Source organism: Phlebotomus papatasi, chromosome 1 (genome assembly GCF_024763615.1).
Source record: "Phlebotomus papatasi isolate M1 chromosome 1, Ppap_2.1, whole genome shotgun sequence".
NCBI classification, from domain to species: Eukaryota; Metazoa; Arthropoda; class Insecta; order Diptera; family Psychodidae; genus Phlebotomus; species Phlebotomus papatasi.
In genome coordinates, this window is record NC_077222.1 from 98774320 (window position 1) to 98801285 (window position 26966).

The 26966-nt window shown below is 37.9% G+C and overlaps 2 protein-coding genes across 3 annotated transcripts; both read right to left on the reverse strand.

Moving 5' to 3' along the window:
* Positions 1–93: 93 nt before the first annotated feature.
* Positions 94–26966, reverse strand: LOC129809634 (zinc finger protein Xfin-like). The gene is made up of 20 exons (XM_055859600.1): positions 26387–26966; positions 25966–26316; positions 25747–25892; positions 22555–22723; positions 22275–22474; positions 21784–21952; positions 21201–21716; positions 16601–16723; positions 15395–15558; positions 12527–12757; positions 9609–9789; positions 9353–9549; positions 9128–9281; positions 8858–9070; positions 5292–5479; positions 5064–5232; positions 4413–4994; positions 3760–4052; positions 3525–3690; positions 94–527 (listed from the first exon to the last, which is right to left on the reverse strand). The coding sequence occupies exons 1-20, from the start codon at positions 26500–26502 to the stop codon at positions 164–166; spliced, it is 4692 nt and encodes a 1563-aa protein (XP_055715575.1). The 5' UTR covers positions 26503–26966; the 3' UTR covers positions 94–163.
* On the reverse strand, positions 12253–18732 carry LOC129810005 (zinc finger protein 26-like). Of its 2 annotated transcripts, none has more exons than XM_055860187.1 (9): positions 18192–18732; positions 16601–16723; positions 16200–16538; positions 15395–15558; positions 14965–15333; positions 13608–13779; positions 13382–13539; positions 13153–13321; positions 12253–13080 (listed from the first exon to the last, which is right to left on the reverse strand). In XM_055860187.1, exons 1-9 carry the CDS (start codon positions 18560–18562, stop codon positions 12393–12395), a joined length of 2553 nt encoding a protein of 850 aa, XP_055716162.1. In that variant the 5' UTR covers positions 18563–18732; the 3' UTR covers positions 12253–12392. The 2 variants fall into 2 exon arrangements, with proteins under 2 accessions (XP_055716162.1, XP_055716163.1); XM_055860188.1 differs by lacking the exon at positions 18192–18732 and adding an exon at positions 17676–17798.

Below are 26966 nucleotides of genomic sequence, written 5' to 3' on the forward strand. Positions count from 1 at the left end.
TTAGCTAAACCAGAACTTTCCATAGACAATTCCGTAGACTTTACGCAGATATCGTCTACAAAGCCTCTAACATAGAAAAAAAAACTTTTGTAAACGTAGTCTCAATTTTATTATCTATCTATCAAGTACAGCCTTCAAATCCAAATATTATTTTAAATTATTATCATTTTGATGAATCCCTGCCCTTGACTACTGCCTTTGAAGTTACTGCTTTTTTCAGCAAAAGAAACATTCTATCGACTGCTTCTCTCTCATGTTGATCCATATGCTTTTTCTCATGGTTCATTTTGATCTCTTGACTCGAGAATATTAATCCACAATATGTGCATGGGAATCGTTTTACATTCTTGTGTAATAAGTGATTTTTTTCGTGGAGGATCAGATCATTCTGCGTTTTGAAATTTAAAGGGCAATTTGTGCATTTGAACGTTTTGATCGATCCTCCAGTTTCGTTCATAGAAAAGATTTTTTCAGTGAATGGAATTACCCTTTTCCATACATTAGGAAATCCACTGGGTTTCATTTTTCTGTAAAATAACAAAAAAAAATTGTTTGGTTTTAGTATAGATGTAGACTGTAATGGCGGGCACATTGGTTGTTTCGTAAACACGTTTTCGAAACCGTTAATACGTATCAGTCAAATGACTAGATTTAGGTCGTCTTTATGTCTTGCACTCCGTGCACACACTAAAAAATCACTTCCGGTTTTAGATAGGTTTACTTAGGTTTAGTTAGGTTAGGTTTACTTAGGTTTTCGAATAGAGCCCCCATTATTCATTCCCGAAGAGCTACGGACCAAACTTTCTCACGTTTCTGAAGTTTATTTATTTCAGGCACCCAAACTTATTTATTTACAATAAAAATGCGTGCTGCTATTGACATTAAATCCCTTGAAAACACATAAAGGATTTACGCAATAGAAGAAATAGTTAGCGTCCACCGCCGTCTTAGCGTTGCTAACCAAACTCCAGAGCAAAACGGTCGAAATGCTCTTTCGTAGGTAGTATAAGCTGTCTGAGCCAACCAAGTTCAGAAAGTACAAGTCAAATGAAGAATTAAAAGAAAAACTAATACGTAAGACAAGAGAAAAAAATCTTCATGGACGAAGATGAAGGGCAACTAAGGATCCGTTTCGAATACGCCTTTGGGATAAAGGCTTAAATAAATGATCAAAATGTTCAAATCGATCAAATGTTTTGGCCCATCAAACTTTTACGCGTTCTGCCAGAGGAAACTGGTAGCTTTCTTATAAAAAAAGCTCAACAGCGTTGAGCTTTTGTTGTTCCCTGCTATAAATGTTGTGAGTAAAAGTGAGCTGAGCGCTATATATGGGCAACCTACATAGAAGTTACTTGTCGGGAACGCACCTCAACTGAATCAGTGGATAGAGTAGTGTCTCTACGACTGGGAGATCTCGGGTTCAAAGTTGAACAGCAGCAGAAAAATATTTCTCATGCCGTATCGGCTTAGAATTTGCCTAGTGAATGAATTTGTAGTAATACCAACGATGCATATTAGCAAAAAAGTAAACCGCCTAAAAACAAGAGAGGCTGGTACGAGAACTAGTTTCAGCATGAATGTGGTACTTCAGTCGATACAAATCGTCGGTTGCGTCTACCTCTGTCGTATCTGCATCTCTTTTGTGTCAGCACTTCACGCAAGAGGGGACGTCTGCGTTGTAGAATGCACCGAATGCAGATACAAAAAAAATGCAGATACAACAGAGGTAGACGCAACCGACGAAATATTCACTGTCACTGATCCAAACACACACCGACATGGGCTGCTGTGATGTAGTAGCGGCACTATGTGTGAGACAGCCGCATACTGAGCTGTGATATAGAGCAGCTACCCGTATCAGGGGGTAAGAAGAATAGGAGGGGGAAGCATAAGGTGCCCAATTGTGGTCTGTATGCATCGGTAATCTGACATGGAGAACTGACCCTTGACAAAATCTTATTGTATCTTATCTTCTTGTCAGGAATGACTTTCGGAAGATTCGGAGCCCCCATGCTATAAAAATTGATCTTTGAATAGTGCACGGGATTTCACTACTTCTTTGTAAACAAACTCTTTAACACGGAAATGATCAGTGTAGAGAAACCAGAAGAATCAGTAAATGTTGCTGGGCCATGGACAACTCGATAGATCATGGATCTCGCAAGTTATCTCTTTCAAACCATTGAGATTGAGGCATCACCCTCGCTTGACAACCTTTTGAATGAAACGAGTTTTCGATTCTTTTTACAGCACCTCCTGTAAACTTGTTAGGGCCCCTACTTTTATTGGTAAACATGGCATTTAAACTTTATCGGGAACTTACTTCGTCTGCCAGAGACTAGCGATACAGTGACATCCAAGAGTAGCTGTTAGAGCACTCCTAAGAACTACCACTACTCTCTTCCCTATAATCGTAACATGATTCAGAGGTGGCAAACCTTGTAGTTCGTAATGTGTACAAGAGGAAGAGAAGTAGTAGTTCCGTGATGTTATTCCATCACAAAACACAGGGGTAGACGGTAGACCATCTCCATCGGATTTAGTAGAAGGCACATCTGATGCTTACACGATAAAAACTACAGAGAACCGAAACTCCTAACACACCGCATTGGTTAGATTAGATTAGATTATGGTAAAACAGGATAGTGATACCTAGGCTTGTTGAGCTCTTTGTATCTCCTGCTCCTCTGCATCTTCCTTTTTTGGACTTATGAAAGAACCAACTGAACTTATGAATATAATTCAAAATCGTTTTGGGTGTAATATCTTGCCCTTCATAGGATAATGCCAGTATCTTCCCGGATAATGCCCGGCATACATCCAGGGAGGGGCATTTCTATAAGTGTTTAACTGTTTCTAGGGCAGCTCTACTTTAAGATGCTGATGTTACTAATCCCATCCTGAACAGGTGAACACTTAGAAGCTGACCGGTTATTATTATAAATCGTATCGAGATATTGTATTACAAGATAATCATTTTTAAAATGTCCATATCCCGTGTTGGAAGAATCTGCTAAGTCCATTATAGACCGCCCAGGAGCGCTTTCCCTGCTATGTGGATGCTTCTTCCATGCTCCCGGAGTTGTTGCACGTAGGCGGTGCATTATATAATGTTATTAACATATGAAAATTGTCTAAATTAGACATTCAGATCTTTGCACCGGGCAGGACTCGAACTCACAACAGTAAGTCGAGCCGGGGAATCGATCCGCTCAAGAGCCAACGGTCTTGCCTATTGCGCTACTGATTCCCCTGACCCGTCTGACCGGTAAAGACACCCAAGACATTTTACAAATCTGTTCTGCTTGAATTGAGCAGAAAATTGCTCCATCTCTGTAAGTGCCTCCGATCAACGACTTCGCCTTCCTTCAGCCTTGACAGTTCATGCAGTAATCCTACTGCGACTGCCTGTCACATAAACTGTTAGAAAACTCTTCCGTTCCTTTTATAAAGTCATTCGTCCGTTACTACTTTTCGTTCTCCTTCGTACAAGTCAAGTGAAAATTAACCTTTCTTATACTTACCCTTTGTGGTTGTTCCTAACGTGGTCGCGTAGTCCCCTCTCTGTACAATATGCGTGACCACAAAAACCACATTCCCAAATCGCCTTCACAGAATGGACCTTAACATGGCTTTTTAAGTCATCCAAAGTTTCGTAAATTTTATGGCAGATTGTGCACTTGAATGGGGCTGAAAACGACATTAACAGGTTAATTACCAGGTCCTCCGCTCGAAGTTTAAATGCTTCTAAAAACTTACCATCTGGTAACAATATGAATGGAAGACCTGCATGATCATCCCTAACATGATTTTCCAAACTGGACTCTTTAGAGTATGTTTTGGGACAATATAAACATTTTGCAGTATGTGGAAAGTGTAGTGCAATATGGGTAGAAAGAGTAGTTACTGATTTGAAAACCTTGTGGCAATGCTCACATGTAAAATTACCAGGTCGATGTTGCAGTAATGAAAGGTGATTTAAACAATGCATTCTGAAATTTTCTTTTATGATATACGTCTTATTGCAAATGGTGCATACGTAACGTTTAGTTCTGAAAAAAAAAAAATTCATTCCCGGTCAGAATTAGTTAAGTTGGAAAGATTGGGAAGGAGTAGTAGGCTCTTCTAAAGTTACTAGCCGCCAAGCCCTTTAGTATCCAGTCAGTCTGAGAGAACTAGGTCCACTTTTTTTTTCTTACGTTCTAGATCGGAGTAGTTCTCTCGACTCTCTGACTCAGATACTTGTACAGTGTCAAAATCATAGCAGGCTATGACACGGCAATTAGTTTAGAAGCAGCTCAGGAAAGGATTTGAATAGTAACGTTTTCTAAAAGGCAGGATGTTTGACTAATGTATACCGTTCTTTGGTATTATATTAAGAGGTAACTGATAAAAACATTGTTTATACGTACCCCTGGTTATATCCGTTCAAAGCCCAAACAACAAAATTCTCACAGGGTAGATCATTCTTGCAATTATCGCAATTTTTACAAGCTTCATTATAGTGTCTTTCCATGTGGCTTTTCAAATTGAATGTATCTCTCATTACCTTTTGGCAAATTCCACATTTAACGAACTTCGGAGTGACATGGTATGACATGTGAGATTGCAAACCTTTCTTGCTTGTAAAAACTTTTGTGCAATGATCACAGAAGAAAGATTTATGGTCCGTATGAAGCTTAGCCATATGATCGACCATTTGAGATTTTGTTTTGAGCATTCGTGGGCAAACAGGGCATTTGTAGCTCCTCCGTAGCAGATTGATCTGAGTTTCTCCGTCCTTAGCTGTCTTTAGCATATCGTACAAATTTTCGACACTATCTGCGTCACCCGCGGAATGTCCTACGTTAGACTGCTGCGTTACCGCTACCGCCTCTACACTATTCTTTTCACTCTTTACAAATGACGTCTTCTTTGGCCCCGCAACAGGTTTGCCAGTATAGCGACATGTGAAGATCTTCAAGCTATTGGGAAAATCACTAGGTCGTTGCACACTGTAAAGTTTTGACAGTTTTGACACTTTGTTACCAACAAAACAATATAAAGAATGCTTTTTTACATACTGTTCATGATAGTAAGAATAGTGAATAGATATTTCAGATGCGGTACTGTAAATCATTTTACAAATTGGACATTGGTAGCTTTCCTTGACCAAATGTATCCTCACGTGTTGTCTAAGATCATCTAAATTTTCGAAATTATCCTCGCAAACTGTACAACAAAGGGGATCATCTGTAAAGCAAAAAAGTTTGAGACCGTTGCGGATGACTTATCAAAGGGAGTTCTCTTACTCATTGGATCAAATGGAAGACCACAGTGATCCTTTGTAACATGATCCTGAAATTTTTCTATCTTCTTGAATACCTTTTCGCAGTAAAAACATTTTAAGTCCCTGATTTCATGTTTTGACACATGATGTTGAAGAACAGCCAAGACAGCAAATTTCTTATTGCAAAATTTGCACACGTAGGTCTTTTTCCTAAAATTATTTGAAACTTCTTTAATATACACACTTTTCGGCTACTTTTCGTACTTTGTTCGAGAAGCAGCATCGTTTATAGCTCCCTTAGACCATGCTTTACGAATCTGAATGTCGAGGATCGCAAAAGGTTCTCAACAACCGTCGACACTTCAGAAAAATGAGAATTCTAAGGTGGTTTCTAGGACAGATTTTAAAGGACAAGGTCAGAAATCAACACATTAGAGACCGTTTTGGAGCTCAACACATCGCAGAGACAGGAAGAGAAAGGCGACTGAAATGGTATAGCCACATCATGCGTCGTGAATTTGGCATATTAACCGGTGTACTACGCGGACGTAGAGGAGACCAGAAGAGGATCAGGACGGTCTCCGACAACGTGGAAATCCAGGATACATAATGACATGAAGCGAAATAACATCGAAGATGCTGTGATACAGGAGCCCGCTACTTAGCGTCTTCGAAGTAGGAAGGCTGATCTCCGCTAAGGGGATATAACGGCGGTTAAGTAACGTGAAAATTGTTCTTCACTGACATTTACGGAAGGGACACTCAATTCAATTTAATTTAATTTATTTATTTTCCTTAATTCCCAACAACGAAGAGATTCGCGGTTGAATAGGCTGCGACGGTGGCGGCCTCCTAATTTGTTCGGAGCGCGGTGGCCACCATGATAAACTCCTTCTAGTTCAGAGCGGTGACCACCGCTCTAGCGCCACTGACTGTACATTGACTAGTAGTCACAAAGGGTCACGCTATGTTAAATTCCCATAAGGTGGCTGGTAGTTGTTCAGGTATTTTTGTACTGTGGTACCAACCGCGAACTTTCGTTGCGAATGCTTGGTTGCGACTCCCGACTGACTTACCACGACCAATCTCATCAAGTAAACGAAGTAAACGTCAGAAATAGTTGAATTCACTAATCGTATATGCTAAAAATCGTACACGTTATAACACAGAATAATGGAAGCAAGCATAGTGAGGGATAAGTCTCAGCTTGGCCAAAAAGACACATGTTGCTGAAACTGGAGTTTATAAGGATGGAATAACAAGGGAGCTCCAGCAGGAGTATAAGAAAATATTTAGAGTTTGGGGAGAAAAGTGAGGTATAAGGACGATCAGAAAAAGCACAGATCATCCATGGCAAGGGCGTCACCACGACCCGAGCACACAGGAGCTGCTCCGCCACTCTTAGCCAGAGCAGATACTTAGCCAGAAGTAGATACTTGAAGTATGACGGAAATTTCCTGCATGGGAGACCGGGACAGAATTAATCAAGGCTAAATAGAAGTAGTGTGACAGTAGAGTCCACCATCAAATTCACGAGAAACCTCGATGGGACTTGACTTGCATGCGAGGAGGTTCTGGAGACTCTGGGACCACATTTTCAGGATTTGCTTCGAGACAAAGAACAGAAGGATCCGGCGCCATAATTTCCGAGATTACTCTCCAATTGCACCCGTCTCCAACCCGACTTCTTGGTAGAGAACAAGGAAGGTGTCTTCGTGGTCAACGTTACAGTCTGCCACGAGAATACGGAGCGACTTGCTTGGTGAGAGGATGACAAGGTAACAAAATATACACGCCTGCTACCCACCATCCAAGAGGTTTTCGGAGTAGCTCCGCGACGATACTATCAAGTTGTTCTATTGAGTTGTACTATCGATTCCCAAAGTAGAGAAGGCGATTAAAGCCTAGAGAGACGTGACATCCACCCCTTGTGACGTTTTAAATGTTAATTTGTTTGCCGTGCTGTTTAATATTACAAGACTGACAACAAGCGATCAAGTCGCCCCAGCTGTGGATTATAGCGACACTCGGCGAATAAGGACTAGCGAATAGAAGGCAGTGTAATGCAGTACAGGGCGATAATCGCCTTCACACAAAAAAAGCGCTCAAGTCAGCACAAAAAAGAGGATAATCCAAAGTACTTGCTTCGATCTGAGTTCTCTAGGGAGGTTATTGAACAGAGCTGGCACCTGGTAGCCAAAAAACGTCTAAAAAGTTAACTTCTAGGAAGAGGCAAGAGTATTTGTGGCCTCAGACGCGGTTTACGCCCCCTCACGTACTACAGTAGCCACTACGCCCAAAAAACGCCATTAAAGGTCTGAAAACTATATATCAATACTTAAATGGAATAATTTTGAGGTCCCGAAAACCCTACAACAAGGAGTTACTCCTACAGTTTTGATGGACAGAAGGAATGGCGATGTCTGGGCTAGAATGACGAGTAAGATAGAGTAGTGGTATAGGTGCCACCCCAGAAGGATCAGTAGAGCAACTTGACTCAAGCTCGGTCAAGCTTCTGCAGTAATGACGGAGCTTGGTAGAAGCGTGATGAGGAGGGCCGAGCTTAGTTGTTCATGATCATGAGATGTAGGTAATGACCGAAAGCATAAGATCGCGAGTAAAAGCTGCCGAAATGAGTCACCTCCGGGCGGTTAAGGGAATTACCCGCCGAGATCAAGTGAGGATCGTAGCCGTTCGTGAGGAGCTAAGTAAGAGTCGAGGAGTCATTTCTTCGAGTTGAGAGATCACAACTTTGATGGTATGGCCATGTTCAGCACATGAATGAAGAAAGGTTCCCCAGAAAAGCTATACAAGCCATTGTGAGGAGACCTCGAACTCGGGGCAGACCTAGAATAAGGGAGTGAATCAAATTCAGGATCATGCCTTGGAGCGCCTTGGGATCGAACTCGAACATCTTTCTGAAGTGACGGAGTATCAACAGGCGTGGGCTGTTAACCTTGATGTCATGGGCCGACGACCCTAATAGAGATAAGCGGTTGAAAATGATTATGACGATGATGATAGAGACGGACAATTTCGATAAGAGGACTCATGATGTCCTGTCTTCATTTTATAGAGACAGTATCTCTCTGGGAAAACTTACTATAGGGAGAGGAATCCGTAGCTAAAATATACTTCAGTACGTCTTTGTTTTCGTTTGTTCAGTTTGTCTCTTTGATAAATTAAGTAACTTATCGATGCAAATCAGCTTTCCGCCACTGGCTCCACTACACACCGTTTTCTCTGAACGTTGACCGTTAACCTCGTTAACCTTAATGGCCTCTACACACTAGAGAAATTTATTTTCACATTGAAAAGCTTTTCCTATACAAGCGTAGAGAAATGGCTTCAATATGGACATAAATGTTTATAGGGGATAAGACGGCGACGGACGTTATTACCTAAGTATGGCTTCCTTAAAACTAAGGCGAATCGGTTCCGTAGATAAAGTCTCCGTCATTATTTTGTATCCCCAAGGACTGATTGAATTCACATTGTGCCCTGTCCCTAGGGTCAGCCCCAAGTCGTCTTTGTTCTCATAAAGAGTACAATACTCAAGAAGTTTTTGAGATACCCGCAAGTACTTACATAAAGTGAAATTTTTTAAGATGTTCAGCAATCATATCCTTAGTCGGAAAACCCTTGCAACAGTATTCACATTTAAATTTATGAAGATTTTTCATGTGCTGTTTAAGATGTTTCTTTATCTTATCCTGACTTTTGATGCTCTTATAACAGATATTGCACACGTAGACATTTCGGTATTCACATGGAGAAACTTCAGATGCAACTATCTGAAAACTAAAAATTTTCTATATTACAGTAATCTGAATTGTTTAGAAAATATACTCAGCTTACTCTTTGTGAATATTAACAATATGCTCCTGTATTTCTTGGACTGTGCGAAATGTTTCTTTGCAATTAACGCATTCGTAATGCAATTGGAAGGAAAGTATCTTTTCCAGCTTTTGCGGATCTTCTAGATCTTCAAAAATCTCTTCATCGTCATCGTCTGATTAAGAAAAAAGAAACATATCTCTTATTAATATGAGATTCTATACGACAAGTTTGATGGGGACTTACATATGGACTCTCCTTTCTTCTTTTTCATCTTTTGACTTTCGGACTCATTTAGGTTCATATAGGCACTACTTGTTGGTTCCATAGGAACCTTTGCTTGTTTCTTAGATTTTCCTTTACTTTTCTGCGTACCTGTAGTAAACTCGAAGATTTCAAACTGAACCAATTCATTTGGATTCTCTTGAATTTCATAATCATATCTGAAAGATCATATTCATTTTAGATGTTAGCTAAACAAGGACTCTTAAAGCATACTAACGAGGTTTGCTGAACTTCACTTAAGGGGTCTTCTTCCTGCTTTATGTCTTTTTGTTTCAGATCCTCGCCTTGCGTTTGGTCATGGTACCCCTCCATTATGAAGGAGGAATGTAAATCATCTATGACTTCTTCCTTGAATATCATGTCTGTTACATTACATTCTGTGATATCCATTTCTAACACTGAAATCGGGGAAACGAGGGAAGCCAATAAGAACAACAACTGAGAATCAAGTCTTCTTCCTAGTTTTGTAGGGCTTCAACTTAGAATGTTTTGTGTAAAGAAGTCTATGTACTACTAGAAGTATTCACATTTTTCTGTTAAATAAAACAAAATTTAGGAAACGGACTATAAGACAGAAACTAGGCTGTTTGGAAGCAAATCCAATAAAGAAACTTCATTATTATTTAAGCTAAATGTGTTAAAGAATTTATATCCGAAGTGATAATCAGATTCTATCTAATACGTAGGTGAAATATTCAATTGGTTTAAATGCAAAACAAAATGATTATTTACTTTCTTAAAAATAACAGTGGATGGAGAGAGTACAACTGTCAATATTTTATTTGCCCCATAACAAATATTCTGCTACGCTTGGCAAGCAACGGAATATCGTACGAATTCTGACGACAGTCTGCAGACGTTGTCCTAACCAATCTTCTAGCAATCTCATCTGGATTTTACGAAAGTAAGATTTTTATTATCCCAAAATTCTGTTTTGCGTTTGCGTCTGCCGCCATCTTACCATTACCGGTCTCATCAGAAAAATGGCACATGCACAGACCCTGGATCTGTAGGCCATTTATGCTGACTCATACAATCGAATGCAGATCAAATTATGCAAATTTAATGCACAATAAAATATATATTGTTGTGGGGAAAAGGACCCGCACCCCTCCTGGGGAGTCCTACGATGGTTTAAACGGAGGATCATCGTACCTCAGGAGTAATTTAAAATTCCCGTATACGTCAGGCGAGGTACACACACATCAGTGAATGATCATGGGGTAATAACCTGACGTACTTCACTCTAGTCAAGAGATTTGAGAACCAGGCAAACTTGATATTTGGTGATCGCATTGCAGCTTATAGCGCAAAGTTACCATCAGAAAAGCCGTCCACGGAGCTCTCTCGACCAGTAAGCACCAGAGGAATCATCTCGGGGCGCCAAATAACTGTTATTTACAGTCAACGGATGCCACCAAGAGTCTTCGTGCCGAAGATCTATTGTAGTACGAGTGGCAAGTGACGCGTTTTCGCGACCTTCGCGCCGAGTACCCTCCATTTTTAGAAGTGAGAGGTTGAGAAAGGCCCTACAGCGAAGCCAGCTACCGTTCCGGCCTATCGGCTCGATCCTCCGGCAGGATCGCCGTCACCATCGACCCGCTACAACTGAGGTGCGCGTAACCATCTCTGGACACAGACCTACCGTTAGGCAGCGGCGAACCAAACGTAGTTGCCGCACTGGTCGTCAGGTGCAATCGCGCCGGTTACGGCAGCAAGGAAACCCACCCTTGAGGGCACAAATACAACCCCAAGACGTGCTGCTGAGAAGTACCATCGATCTCCCCTAGGACTGAGAGGCTCCTATTGGAAGGCAGTGTCTAGGGCAAGGAGGAAGTGAATAAAGTGCTCTAAAGAAACCCTCTTCGTTTAAATCGTTCCCGCCATATTCATTCCCTGGCCAAGTCCGGAACAATATTTTGATTACAAAATTTAGGTTTTTGTGGGGGTCTTTGACGAGAGTGCCAAAACTTGTTAGAGGGTCATTTAAGGGTCTCAAATGTCAAGTCCGTTTGTCCGAGTCACGCCTAGATTTTTTAAATATGCATTTTTCAAGGGGTAACTCATATTGAGAAACCCTCGTCAATTGTCCGAGAAACCCACTTTTTGCATCGCGAAACCCGAGAAACCCAATCTCTGCATCGCGAAACCCGAGAAACCCAAAAATTGCATCGCGAAACCCGAGAAACCCAAAGTCTGCATCGCGAAACCCGAGAAACCCAAAGTCTGCATCGCGAAACCCGAGAAACGCGAGAAACCCAATGTCTGCATCGCGAAACCCGAGAAACCAGAAACCCTTGTCAGAAAGCCCCCTGTTGTAGTCCCCTGTTTCGCTATCAGGTGGAAAATCTCGACAATGTAAGATTGATCGGTTCCGCGGCTAAAGGCCCTGCCGTTATAACGAATTCCCAGACTGATTGGGTACGCAATGTGTCTTTTCCCTAGCGTTAGCCCTCTAAATGAGAGGTGAAGGCTTGGGTGAAGGATGTGCATCTTTTCACCTATTAGTGAACATGCTTTCCCAAAAGCATAAGACTAAGAGCTAATGTGCCTTAGATGGTGCGCAACAACAGGATCAACAGACAGTGATCAGTTGATCCTGAGCTACGAGTACGTCGATACATTCAAGAAACATTCAGAAACTGGACCAAACCTTCATTCTAAAGCCTGAAGGCCCTCGGTGCACATAATCGAGCCAAATCATTCTTATTGTCTGAGTACGAGTCATAATGCCGTGTACGGCGTAGAGTCTCTCTAGTTCAACTAGTTATACTAAAAACCTAACAGCAAGACATAGGACTCCTGTAGGTTCAATGGACGACACGTTAAAGAGGAAAAGGCCTATTATACAATAAATCAACTTACGGAATTCAATTTATTTATTTTTTAAATAAAAAATCATTTTACTATAAGGCAAACCGCTGACTATGTGAAATTGGCCGGAACGGGGCCTTTGATGCTGATTGTTGTACACATCAGTGTGTTTATGCGCTTCCACAATTTAGGATTTTCCACTTGCACTTGAACTCTTTAACGGATATCTGTTCCTAATAATTTTCTTAGCATCCTGGGCTTTCTTGAGTAGATGGAACAAGGAATTTATGGAATTATCAATTTGATTTGGGTCCTTCAGACCATTTGCATTTGCTTTCTTTTCCAACAGATTCACTGTGCTACTTGATGATTCGGTGGGATTCGTATCTGTTTTCGAATCATCCGCTTTCTTCAGGAGTTGGAACACCGAATTCACAGATGACTCCTTCAATTCATTTGGTGATTCGTGATCTTCGATTGGTTTTTTGTTTTGGAGTACAGGTTTTTGATCCAACAAACTTGTACTACTCGGTGAATCTGTACTTGCTTGAGCTGTTTTCGAATTTTTTATTCTCTTCAGCAGATGAAAAGGCGAATAATTATTTATGGGATCATACGATTCATGTCGTTTCAAATGATTTAAGGCTATATTGTCTTCTTCCGGGAAAGCCATATGACACACTGTACATTCGTATTTTAAGTAGTTCTTTTTATGTTTCTGTATATGATTCTCTACGGATTCCGTATCAGAGAATATTCTAGGACATATTGGGCATTTGTAAAACGTTCTTGATGATTTTGCAGGAATGGTTTTACCAGTATGGGGACATGTCACCAATTTCCAATCCAAGGGAAATGAATCAGGTAATGGACTTCTGTAAAGCAATAAACATTGTTGTTTTTTTTTCTTAAACTTGAAAGGCACTGAATTTAAGTGTATGGCCTACCTATGGTGATACGCATCTACGTGATTATATATTTCTCTCTCAGTGAGCACTATTTGATTGCAAAATGCACACTGATAACTCTCCTTTATAGCATGTCCTCTTACGTGTTTCTTCAACTCATCTAAAATCTCGTAATTTTTCCCACAGACTGTGCAAGTGAAAGATCCATCTTAAAAAGAACAAAACTTAGCTAAATCGATCTAAATACTTAGTTTACTTCACAACTTACTGGAATTTGGTTTAAGTGGAAGACCATAATGCACATTAGAAATGTGATTATTAAGTCTCGCATTTCTAACAAATTTTCTGTCGCAATAGGCACATTTGTTAGTTTTTGGCAGGGGAGCTTTCTTGACTCTACGATAATCCATTATAGGCTTTGAAGTTCTGTAAAGTAATTAACATTATTTTGATAAAAAAAGAACATTATTACTGGATTAAAAAAAATTGCATACGGTTTGTGGTGATGTTTGACTATGTGATCAACCATTTCCTTCTTCGTAAGAAGTCTCAATTTGCAAAATTCACATTCGTAAGTCTCTTTACTGGAATGTATTATTACGTGTTTCTCAAGATCATCCAGAAGCTCGTATTCTTGCCCACAAATTGTGCATAAGAAAAATCCATCTTTAAAAAAAATGTCCAAGATTAGTTAAATTGATCTAAATATTTATTTTGCATAAGGGGCGACTCATTCAAATATTTGAAAAGGCAATTTCATAAGGTCTCAGGATTCTCAGGTCACGTGGATTCTTTCTTGGGTTTCTTGAAATTCGCGAATACTTTTTACAGTTTTTGGACTCTGGTTTTTGCGAATATTTTCGAAGTATTCACGGATTATCGAGAATTTTTTGGGGTTCTGGGATCGCAGAATACTTTTTGGGATTCACAAGTCTCGCAAGTACCTTTGAAGTATACTCGAACTCGCGAATATTGTTTGGTGTTCTCGGATTCACGAATATATTTTGGAGTCTCCGGGATTCGTAAATTTTTTTTTTTGAGTTCTGGGATTCACGAATAAGTTTTGGCATTGTGGTATTCAAGAAAGCTTCTTGGGATTCACAAGTTTCGGCAAGTACCTTTGAAGTATTCTCAGATTTGCAAATATATTTTGGTATTCTCGGATTTGCGAATACTTTTTGGTATTGTGGGATTCAAGAATACTTCTTGGGATTCACAAGAATTGCAAAAATCACTGAAGTATTCTCGGATGTGCAGAAAATTTGTTTTTGATATTCTCGGATTCGCAAATATTTTTTTGCGGTTCTCGATTTCGCGAATACCTTTTGGTATTGTGGGATTCAACAATACTTGTTGGGATTCACAAAAATTGCAAAAATCTTTGAAGGATTCTCAAATACGCGATTTTTTTGTGTACTTGGATTCTTGAATATTTTTTAGGGTTTTGGGATTCGCAAAACTTTTTGAGATTGTGGGATCCGTGAATACTTTTTGGTATTCGGGAATTCGCAGGTTTCGCAAAAACTTCTGAAGTAATCTCGAATTCACGATTTATTATTATTATTATTTATTGGTTTTTAGGTTCGCGAACACTTTTTGATATTCTGGGATTCAAGAATACTCTTTGGGATTCACAAGAACTGCAAAAATGTTCAAAGTAATCTCAAATTCACGATTTATTATAATTTTTTTTTGGTTTTTGCATTCGCGAACATTTTGATATTCTGGGATTCAAAAATACTTTTTGAAATTTTGGAATTCAAAGATATTTTTTGGTATTTACCATTTCTGGAACTATTGCCAAAGCATTTTTCGTATGAGTCACCCCTGAGATTTTGTAAGAAAACTTACTAGTTTGATTAACTGAAAAACCCCGATGATCGTCAGCTATATGCATTTTCATGGAATTAGGATCAAGGAAAACCTTTTCGCAGAAGATACAGATCAAACTTTTCCTAGATAAAATGAATTCTCTTGCAGGAACAGTTTTACCGGTGTAAGGGCAAGTCACTAATTTCCAAATATAAGGAAATCGTTTGGGCAGTTTGCATTCCTTGTGATATCTATCAGCATGATCGCGTATTTCCTTTTCTGTCAACAGTATTAGTTTACAAAATCCACATTGATAGCTCTCCTTTACAGTATGCTTTCGAACGTGCTTCTTCAGGTCATTTAGAACTTCGTAATCTTCTCCACAGACTGTACACGTGAAAGGTCCATCTTAAAAGAAAAACTTAGTTTAGATAGCTAATCTAAATATATAATCAACTTGGTAGCTTACTTATATTATCAAATGGAAGTCCATAATGATCCGTAGACATGTGATTCTCAAGAGTACGAGCCTTGAAAATTGCCTTTTCGCAATATGGGCATTTCATTGGTTCTTCTACTACAACCTTCTTTGGCCTTCCTTTGCGCTTTGGAGGAGACGAAATCTTCTTGTTTCTGCAGCGTAAAATAATACACATTGTATATAATAATGTTGTAGGACTGTTGAGCCTAGAGGAGTTGTAGGAAGTAAGGAAAGCCTGTCCTAACAAAGACACTTCTAAGCCAACGGTACCAATAACTGTTCAGCTGGGGTGGTTATGAGGCGTGCTATAACGGCGGCTAACTTCAAGTTACGATATCAGTCTAGACTCCGCCGATAGATAGAGTGGTGAGCGCCCGATGGATTATCCCACTTCTGAAATGTAGTAAGAATTGCTAAGGGTTCACACCAAAATATACTGGAGCACTTTTCATCGCTAGCCTCCCGGAAGTGAGCTCTATCGCTCATTTCAAGGCAGCCACGAATCTGACATCATCCTTGTTTCACTTATGAAGACCGACTTTTGAGCGGATTCGATAGTGCTTTCGGAATAATTTGTCAAGAGCTCACAACTCCATCTAGCGGAACTATAGCGATATCGTAACTTGAGGCTAACCGCCGTTATAACACCCCTCAAAATTACCACCCCAGCAGAACAGTGATTGGTACCATTGATTTACAAGTATTCAGGATCGTCAGGATCGGCTTTCCTAGTCTCAACAGTCCTACTACAATTATAAAATAAAAGTTCAAAAATCTCAAAAAGAATACATACTGCGAATGAAATGACTTCACATGTTGTTTCAAACGATTTGTAGAGTTGAATCTCTTGTAGCAGATTTTACACTCAAAGTTGTTTTTCATTAGGTACAAATGGTACATAAGATGCTCCGTTAAGGAAAATTTACTTTTGTGTATTTCCCAGCAGTAGGAGCAATGAAATACTTCTGATTTTTCAAGTGAATGTTCATTCATTTCAACTGAGCGCCATGGTTTGTGCCCCATATCACCATGTTGATAATTTGAAGGATGTCCGGAAATTTCTGTTATTTCGAATTGAACTACATCTTCAGAATTTTCGGTTTTGATTTCATTCTTTAGGTATTCATCATATCTATAAAAGGATTAGGTTATTGAATTTTGATTTTGAAAATTTTTCTTTAGCTTAAGACTTACTCATTCTGATTGAAAGGAAGGGGATCTTCTTGTTCTGTGAGCTCATACTCAGTTTTTACAAAAACAGAATCTAATAAACCTGGCTCCTCCTTAATTTGGATCTCTTCAAAATCCATTTTAGTGCTGTAATTAAACAGATTGCAGTTAAGTTTGAAAACCCTCAAAAAAGCATTATGAATTTTGTTTCATAATTCCGCATAAATTTATATGATTATTTTTAAAGGGTAATGCTACTGTACTACTCGGAATTCTTAAAGAAAATTTGTAAAAAAAAGTGATGGCAAAGTATCCCAGGCTTCGCGAAATGTTCGAACTCGTTTTCACATCATTTACAGTTTACCGGTTCTTAACCGATTAGAACCGATTCATAAATCACTCAAAAGATTCCACATAATAGTTTTAAGAGTAATGGAACTGATTTTCGGACGAAAATTACTTATCGGTTCATAACCGGTTCATTATCGGTTTACAACTGATTTGAATAGATTTATAAATCACTCGTTGAAAATATCGTTGAAAATACACCTCAGAAGTAATTTAATTGAATTTAGAATAAAAATTAGTTATCGGTTACGAACAGGTTCATTACCGGTTGAGAACTGATTGTAAACAGTTCAGTTTTATCAGAAATTCCAAGACCTTTCCAACGAAGTCCAATATGATACAATTCGGATGAGAAATACGCTCTCCAGAGCCTTTTTAACCAATTGCCTTGAAAAAACTGTTACCTATTAATTATATCGCACGAAGGGTCTTAGAGCAATCCCAAAAAACATAGTTTTGGAGGAAAAAGAGGGAGGTCAATGAGGAGCATGTTAACGATCCTTGGATCGATTATGGCGGGGACTCTTGAAGGTCCCAAGTCACTATCTCTCACCGTTTGGCCTTTACAGCAGGGGACAGGCGGACGAATTAAACGGACAGCGTGTCTACCAAACAAAAACTCAAGATCGAGAGATAGCTCTCTGTGGAGTTCGAGCAGTAAAACATGTTTTGCAGTCTTGGAAGATGATAGGACATTGAAGATGTCAACAAGGATTTAGTTCAGGATTATAATGGGTATAGTAGTACTGACCTAATTATCAAGAAACTTCAATAACATTTATTTCACGTAATTATTCGAGAGAAAATTATTGCTTATTTTTTCTTCTTCGTATTTACTAAGGAAATGATCGAAATGATATTATTAATAATTTGTATCACTTCAAGAAAGTTTACGTTTTTTCACAATTCAACTGTCAACTACCCAGTAACAAAATGGTACTCTCGAAAGCAATAGACATTCTGTCCGAATATCGGTAGATTCGTCGCTTTGTTATTTGCGATGAAAATGTAAACATTGACCTCGATTGTGAGGATCGATAGAAAAACATTGAAAAATTCAAGATTTTGGTATACGCTAAGCAGAAAGGCGAAACTAACTTCGTAATAAACAAACAAGAACCAGCTAAATTTTAGTCTGGATTCTGGATACGTTTATAAATTTGATTTCAAGCTTGAGACCAATCCTAACCAAGCTGATCAACTTTGTGAAATCTCTGGATATGATAAATTAGCATAAACATTACGTTTGAAATTAAAGGTATCTTACTGTGAGTTACTCTCAAGCCTTTCGCCACAAATTGCTGCAATATCTGTCTGGGATTCCATGGAAAATGCTTCAGATGAGGAAATCATCAATGATTTGCTGGGCCCATGAATTGATGCTGGATAAATACTTGGCACAACATTAGCTTTTAGGCTCTTTCGGGTAAAATTTGCAAAAGTCGTTTCAGTGAAATCATCCTCACAAAAATGCTCTGAACAAATTCTTGCATTTTCTACAACGAATGCATCTATTCGCTGCGTGAAATTAATCCATTGCATCCGCTGAGTTGTATTTTTGGGAAAGCGAAACATTTGTACATTATCTCCCTTTGCTGTGGATTTCCCACAATATTTCACTGCACAGACGCTGGGCATCTTGAAAGAAATTTGTTTATTCACTTCATAAATCACTTGTAACACTATTTAACAATCACTTGATGCCAATACAATTAATCAAATTGATACTAAGGACACAAATGATATAAAAATAAGATCCAAATCAAGCAGAAACTTTTTTGACATCTCGATGTGTCACACATACACACATCTTTATTCAGTTAACCTTATAAAAAGTGATTCCAACTGGGGATGGCAGAAGGGAAAGTTCCTCGGATATCCGAGCTATTTTCCCAAAGCCATCTAAAATTTAGGGGTTTCGTGATCCTAAATGTTTATTAGTCGCTACTGCGGGAACTCCCACATAAAGTGACTAATGTTCGATTCCCAGTAGCGGTAGCTATCTTCTCTGTCCTCTGACCTGCGAGTTTCTATTAATCCTATCTTCCTAAACCCTCCCTGTCGATTTCCAAAAAAGATTCCTGGTCGTAAAACACAAAAATTTCAAAAACTTGTACATGGACGAAAATGTAGCTAACCAAATTCTCTATCAAACCCACAAAACAGATTATTAAGCAGAGTTTTAGTTTTAGTTTTTTGAGACTACAGCGCCTCTGGTGTCAGTTTTACGAACCTCATCTGTCCAGAGCTAGCCCCCAGCAAAGTGTTTTTTTAATGGAGCTGTTTGAAGCCAAGTTACAAATTAATCAGAAACTCAGCTTATACTTCTCAGAACAAGACCGCGTTTAGACAGATATATAGTATATTTATCTCTCTTTACAAGGATCAGAGTCTTGTACACAAGGCACACCTCAATTTTGACAGACATCGTGTAACGGTCACGAGTGCACAAAAATTCCCAAACGTATTTGTATGTGAAAGTAAGAAATTGGCTTCAACTTTGGAGGCCACTCGCCAGGGACTAGGTACAGAGAATTATCGGGCATGTAAAAGAGAACAAATATTTCCACATAAGAAATAAATTGGTTCAGCAAAATCGGTGATATAGGCGCCCAAGTATCATAAAACGGCAAAAACCGTTTTGCCTAGATTTCAGGCACAAAAATGAAATCAAAATGATAAGTACAGTGTCGTCTCCCTAATCCGGATCGCCGTAATCCGGACGAGTTATCGACGGTTAAAAATTAGATAATGAGACTTTTACTTCTTTACGACCTTTTTTATTTTAAAGGCTTCTACACACTAAGAGAAATTTCTTTAAAAATGTATTTTTAAAGAAAATTTCCCCTATCCTTGTAGCCAGAAACGTCAGAATTTAAAAAAGGCAATTTTTGACGAAAATTGCTTCTAGTGTGTAGACACCATAAGGGAACATACCTTTTTACCTCGATTGTACATACCATACATTGCGAATGAATAAGAAATATTCATCTCGTGACAGCTGTAAATTTTGATAGCCTGCAGCAGATTGGTAAGTATTTTAATAAAAATGGTAAGTAGATTAGCAAATTTGGTAAGTAGTGAAATATTATTGGCAAGTGAAAAATTAAGATGGTATGAACCATTTTCAAATTTTATGCCTCTGGTACACATTTTAGCTCGGTATAACTTCATAAAATCAAAATTCATATCCCTTTCGTCTCTTTCTTTCTCGAAAGATTTGCTTAAGTCTATCCCACTCTTTCGGTCTCAAATTTAGATTAAACTAAATTGAATTTATTATGACGTTCAAAAGAGGAAGAAGAGTCCGAAAGAGTGGGATAGACATATCGTCGGTTGCGTCTACCTCTGTCGTATTTGAATTTCTTTTGGACGTCTGTATTGTAGCTTGCACCAAATGCAGATACGACAGAGGTAGACGCAACCGACGATATTCAAAATGTTTGAGAAAAAAAGGCATGTGAATTTCGAATACATGAAATTTTCCTGATCTAAAAGGTGTGCCGGAATCATTACTTATCAAAACGGATTTTTCTACTTACCAAAATTAATTCTTTTACACGAAATTTGCTAATTTATGGCTTCGCCACACCTTTTAAATCAGAAAATATTCATTATATAAATCAAAATTCACATCCCTTTCTTTCTCAAACATTTTGAATTTGTCTATCCCAGTCTATCACACTTCAAATTAGATTGAACTAAATTGTATTTGGTGTGATGTTTAAAAGAAGAAGAAGAAGATATGACAGAGTGGGAGAAACTTATCCAAAATTATTGAGGAAGAAAGGGACGTGAATTTTGATTTCTTGAAGTTTTCCTGATCTGAAAGGGGGGCTGAAACCACTACAACATTAATTTGAGTTGAAATAAATTAAATTTCCTATGATGTTTTAAAGAAGAAAAGTGCGAAAGAGTGAAATAAATAATACACAAAAGTTTGGAGAAAAAAAGAAATGTGAATTTTGATTTGATAAATTTTTCTTGATCTAAATGACGTGTCGAAGGCCTTCATTGTGTTTTTTTTTATTGGTTACCAAACTTACCAATTTACTTACCAAAAATGTTATATCATGTTTGGATATTGTTATATGGAAAGGCTTTCAATATTTTTGATAAATGTAAATTTACTCTGAACCATGTTTTTTTTTATTAATTAAGCAACGACAAAATATTTATATTCTCATGTCTTTATTATTTTTTCTTTTTAAATAAAAATCAGTTTTAAATTTTATACAAACAGAGAACTAACACTAATCATTGTTGAATACATCACTCTTCAGGAGCTTCGACTTTAATTTCGGTTTTAACACTAACGATGGTACTTTTTGGTGGATCCCTCTTCCTAATAACATTCTTTGCATCCTGTGCTTTCTTAAGCAAGTGATACAATGAATTGACGGATTTTTTTAATTCTTTTTGTTTTCCCAAATCTTCCGTATTTTCTTCCAAAAAACTCATTGTGAACCTCGGTGAATCCAACATTTTTTTATCAAATTTCATATCTTTCATTTCTCCCGGCAGTTCGATCAATAAATTCCTTGATAGTCTGAATAATATATGATTTGTCACATGTTTTCGTGCGAAAGTATCAAACCTCAAAAAAGTCATGCCACATATTTTGCATTTATACTTTAAAATTCCCAAATTATGTGCTTCTATGTGTCCCTCAAGATAGTCCTTTCTAGCAAATTGCCTATTGCAAATATGGCAATTGAAAGGCATTGGACACTTATATTCTTTACGTTTTGTGATTTTCCAAATTTCAGGAAATCCTGGAGGCATCATATGTCTATAAAACAAATAAACATTATAATATGGCATATAAAATTTCGGGAGAACAAAATTAAAATACGTACTTTGGATGTTTTTTAGCTACATGACGACGTATTTGTGATTCTTTGTATACCATTCGTTCACAAAATCCGCATTGAAAACGTTCTACTACTGAATGGATCTTTACGTGTTTCTTAAGATCATTTATAAGTTCGAAAGGTTCTGCACAGATTGTACAATAGAATGGTCCATCTGCAAATAATTATTCAAAACTTAAATGAAAACATCTAAACGTCGAATATGGGAGGTTTTGTGGGGCAGTTTCAGACATGCACTACCGGAGGAGAGCAAGAGCAAACCGAACAAACGTCAAATGAAAATTATACGTCAATGTTAAAAATGTTACCTTGATAAACTTATTTTGACATTTATTCGGTTTCAAACGGTCCTTGCTCACGCCTATGCATGACATTTGGAAATATAAAACTTTTGGAACAGAAATTATTTAAAAAAAAAAAAAACTGCAAGTGCCTAAAACTGCCCCACTCACTGTCCTTTCTAATAAAACACTTACTAATTACGTCAAAAGGTAGACCCAGATGTTCTTGAGACAAATGCTTCTCAAGAGTACTAGTCCTAGCATATACTTTTAAACAGTAAGGACAATGGGTTTTACTTGTAGCTGAAGCGGTAAGTTTCTCAGGAGCTGTTTTACCAGTAATAGGACATGTAATCATTTTCAATACGTACGGGAATGCTATAGGAATTCCAATTCTGTGAAACGATAAGCACACTTTAAAATTTAAATGTACAAAACCTAGCTGTAGGTAGAGATTTTTGACAGATTTGCTTACTGTTTGTGAGATATTTCTAGATGGCAACGAATATCCTTCTTAGTCCGTACTATCTGATTGCAAATTCCACATTGATATTTCTCCTTTACTGAATGTACTTTTATATGTTTTTTCAGTTCATCTAGATTCTCAAAAGTTTGTTGACAGACGGTACATGAGAAAGGCCCATCTTGAAAGATGATACTCAAGCTTAGTTAAACTCATCTAAAGTCCTCGACAGATCTACGGCTTAAATCGAGAGGCAACTTGAGAGATTTATGAAAGTTATCTACCTGTGTAAGCGCCAATCAATGCCAGAGATGGGACCTGGTTCATTTTATAGGTATTGGTGGTAGCGGAAGGCTTTCAGACTTCGCACACACTCTGGCTTCGAACATTTCATATTTTTTCTATATTTCATTAATGAATCTGACTATGACAATACATTTTAATACCTAGTCTTTAGTCATACATTTCCTAACAAAAACAAGGTCAGATTCATTGAAGAAATATGGGAAAAATATGAAGTGTTCGAAACTAGAGTTCGAAGTGTTCGAAGCTAGAGCAAAATGTGAAACAAATTTTCCAAAACAGGCCCAGGCACTGCAATTGGTCAGCCCTCCATATATATTTAGGGATTTTATCGGAACTAAATCAGTGCTCCTGTAGGGGAATTCTGTAACAATATGACAAAGTCATATGACAAATTCTCGTGGTAAATTCGTGCGCGGAAAAACAATAAAGCCCAGTAGGTATCGAATGGCCATTGCAAAGGGTTCTATTAAGTTCTTAATAAGTGATGTGAATCGAATGTTCAATTAGTTCTTCCGAATTTACCACATAAAAAACTTAAAAATTTTAATATAACTTTGTCATCGTGTTACAGAATTCCCCTACTGGACAGTCCCCGGGCACAGACTGACTCTTCCATCATGAGGCTAAAACTGTGAGTAACGAAAAGGATATACCTCAAACACAACGCAAGTGAAAATCATGTGAATATGGGGTAGTCCAAACCGCCTCGAAACTTGTGTGTTTCTCCATTGTCCTCGGCTTCATATCAAGTAGTGGATTTGATAATGGCAAGTTCGCTTGTTATTCATGTGGCTCGTCTTTAATCGAGACATTTAGGGGAAAGTACTCTCAATTCTAGCGTTCATGCCTTCGGATAATGTGAATTTTCTTTTAGTTTTCTTAAGAGACTTGCATATTTCTATTGAATAATATTTGGCTTATCATCATTTGTTGATAATTACGTGATAATTTAGTGTAAATCTCTTACGAAAAAGATAAAAAATTCACATTATTCGAAGGTATGAACGTTCAAAGGGAGAGTACTTCTCCTATAATTTTTTAAGCCTCGACCCGATTAATAACTCAGCTTACGCTTGAGGACGATTTTTTGTGTATTGTCAAGATTGTCCAATAAACCACGTACAGGAAGTTCCGGCTTGTGTGAAAACGGATTGAAAGAATTTGATATGAATTGCCCACTATTAGGAGCTTATTTATATTTTTTTAATAGCCCCTAAATGTATGTAAATATTTTCCAGGCGGTAAATTTGAAATGCATCTCATGAACCGTTCGCGTTGAAAATAGGCTGAAAAATTGGGGCCAAAAATGTTTTGTATACATCACAGCGTTTTCGTATCTTATTACAAAGATATCTCCTGTGGGTATGGAAATATTCTGTGTCACTGGAGTGAATTCACGGGATTTTTTTCGCTTCCGAAAATTTCTTTCAAAGCGGAACTCCCTGCAGTTCATTCTCTGCAGATGAAGGAGCCTCAGAGAAACTTCCACAGATTTTGTGTGTTGCTTCTAGGACTTTGTTTGTACACGAAGTTGCACAACTTATACTCATGGTTTAGTTCACATTCGGGGACTGCTTATTTACGAAGAATAGTTTATTTGTAGTTGGGGTCTAAACGGGGGGAGGGTAATTTGATACATAGCCTTTTCCCCTGAATACCTAGGTTTACCTTCAAACGAGCTAGATGCCTGGGATCTGGGAGGCTCCGGTACGCTCAGGTAATGAGCGAGGGGCTAAAGACCGCTCCCTGTAAAGCAAGATTGATATGAAAACACGCAGGGACAGCGTGTTTTCGATGTTTACGACAGCGACCTATGCTACGTTTTGGACCGAGCTGACGGAGAGTCGCCAGGACTGGAGGAGGTTAGTGCGAGAGGCCCGGTCCCTTACAGGGACGTTGCCGCCATCTAAGTAAGTTTATTTACAGGTAACCTTGGTAGGTTTTACAAGAGTCCTGCCTGGGACGTACAGTAAATCGCAAACTATACTGTCATCCCTCCCCCTGGTAAGGTGAGGAAAGTCTGTTCTTTATAAATAGTTTCTTCTTCAATAGAGTACACATTTGTGCAATAAAATTTGGGGAAGACTTTGAGACTTTGGATTAAGGTTTACAAAATCTAGGGGATACTCGATAAGTAAGGGTCTCGGGATTTACTAAAATTAGTATTTCCGAATTACGTTATTTTGGATTCTGAAATTATCTGACTTCAGGCTCCCAGTTTTCTGCATCCTGACTTAAAAAGCATGGATTTAGGATCCCTGTGATTTTTGGATCAGGGACTTTCAGTATTTTGGGGATTTTCGGGGTTCCGGGATTTACGGAATCTCTGGGTATTGGGGGTTCCGGAATTTTCCGATGATGGAAGTTGTGTACCACTCGACTATGTCTTAAAATGAATTTGATTGTCTGTGTTGTGTAGGTTGGTCAGCTTCATTAAGTAATTAGGAAAAGGACAAGTGCCATGAAACTTCGATTGGCCGAAGTTTCAAACTTTTCCTTATCGGTATAAAAACCGTTTAAAGTGTGTACGAAACTGACTTGCCCGGCTTGCCTACACTGAGAAAAAAAGGGGGTGCGATTAACTTTTTTTCCTCATAACTTTAACACTTTTTAGGTGTAAAAATATATCAAGATTTTTTAATGTTAATTTTACACCTTTTTAAGGGTAAAATTAACATGAAAAAGGGTAACTTTAACCCCTAATTATACACCCCTAATACACCTAAAAAGCATAATATTTACACCGATTTCGGATCAATACTGCAGGGTAAAATTAACATTTCCGGAATGTTATTTTAACTTTTTCGGATTTCTCTCAGTGTATGAATCAGTTTAGTCGCCTCTAGGCTCAAATCGTAGGTCTGTCGAGACTAATCCAACAACTAACTCAAAACTTACTATGTGCATCTGGTGGAAGACCACGATGATCTTGATACATATGTCTCTCGAAAGTATTCGTATTAAAGAATTCCCTTTCGCAATAGGAACATTTTATGCCAGATGGTTTGATGTAAGTAGGAATTTGACCCTCCACATAATATTTCCTGCAATGTACAATTTTAGACCAACTCTAAAATACAAATTCAAATTACAATGATTTTACTGTAGAATACATACTGTTCATGAAACTTTGTCACATGTTCATCAAAATTATTTTGGTTTTTGAATTTCTTGTTGCAGATTTTGCATTCGTGTTTTCTTTGAAGGTACAAATGGTACTTTAGATGACTTTTTAAAGTACGCCGATGGTAGAATGTTTTCCAGCAGTAGGAGCAGGTTAGAGTCTCAACATGTATGAATGAATGTTCAGACAGTTCATAGCGCGTCAGGAAACTTTTTCTGCAGCCAGAGCATTTATAAATGCCCCCACCGTTTAATACCTTGTGGTTTGCAGAAATTTCTATAACTTCTAATTTGACATTTTTCTCTAAATCTTCCGACTTAATTTTTTCTTTGATTTTTTCATATCTAAAAGAATTAGATAAATTAAGTTTTAAATGCAAAAAAACAAGTATTATATTTTATTTTCTAAACTTACTCATTCTCTTTGATTGCCAAAGGATCTTCCAGTTCTGTAATATCATACTCAATTTTTATAACGTCAGATTCAAAGAAATCTGGCTCTTCCTTAATTTGAATCTCTTCATAATCCATTTTAGGGCTTTATCAAAATATGAAGTTAGTTTTTAAAGGTTTCGTTGTACTTTCTTAAGTTTTACAATTGTTTTTGACTCAATAATTTTATCCTGTGACGTAGCACATTGTCTGCAATTTATTTAAAACAACTCAGTCTAAATACCAATAACTAATATGAGGTCATTGAAATTTAGTTTAATATTTTTAATGTAATTTATAAAGTTTCTCGTAAGAAAATCAAGAAATAGATTTTGCTTTTAAACAAAGTCTTGTGAATCGCATATTGTAAATGTCAACAAGTGTTTCGCTCGTGATTATAAAGTTAGTATTATTAAATTTTGGCAACAAATCTTTAAATTTCCGCTTGAGAAACTTTTTAAAAATCGTATGAAGGGACTCTACTTTCAATAAAAAATATTTAGAAAACTTTATTTACATTCACTAGAGAAATTTTTTGAGGTTGGGTTCACTAATCCACTGTC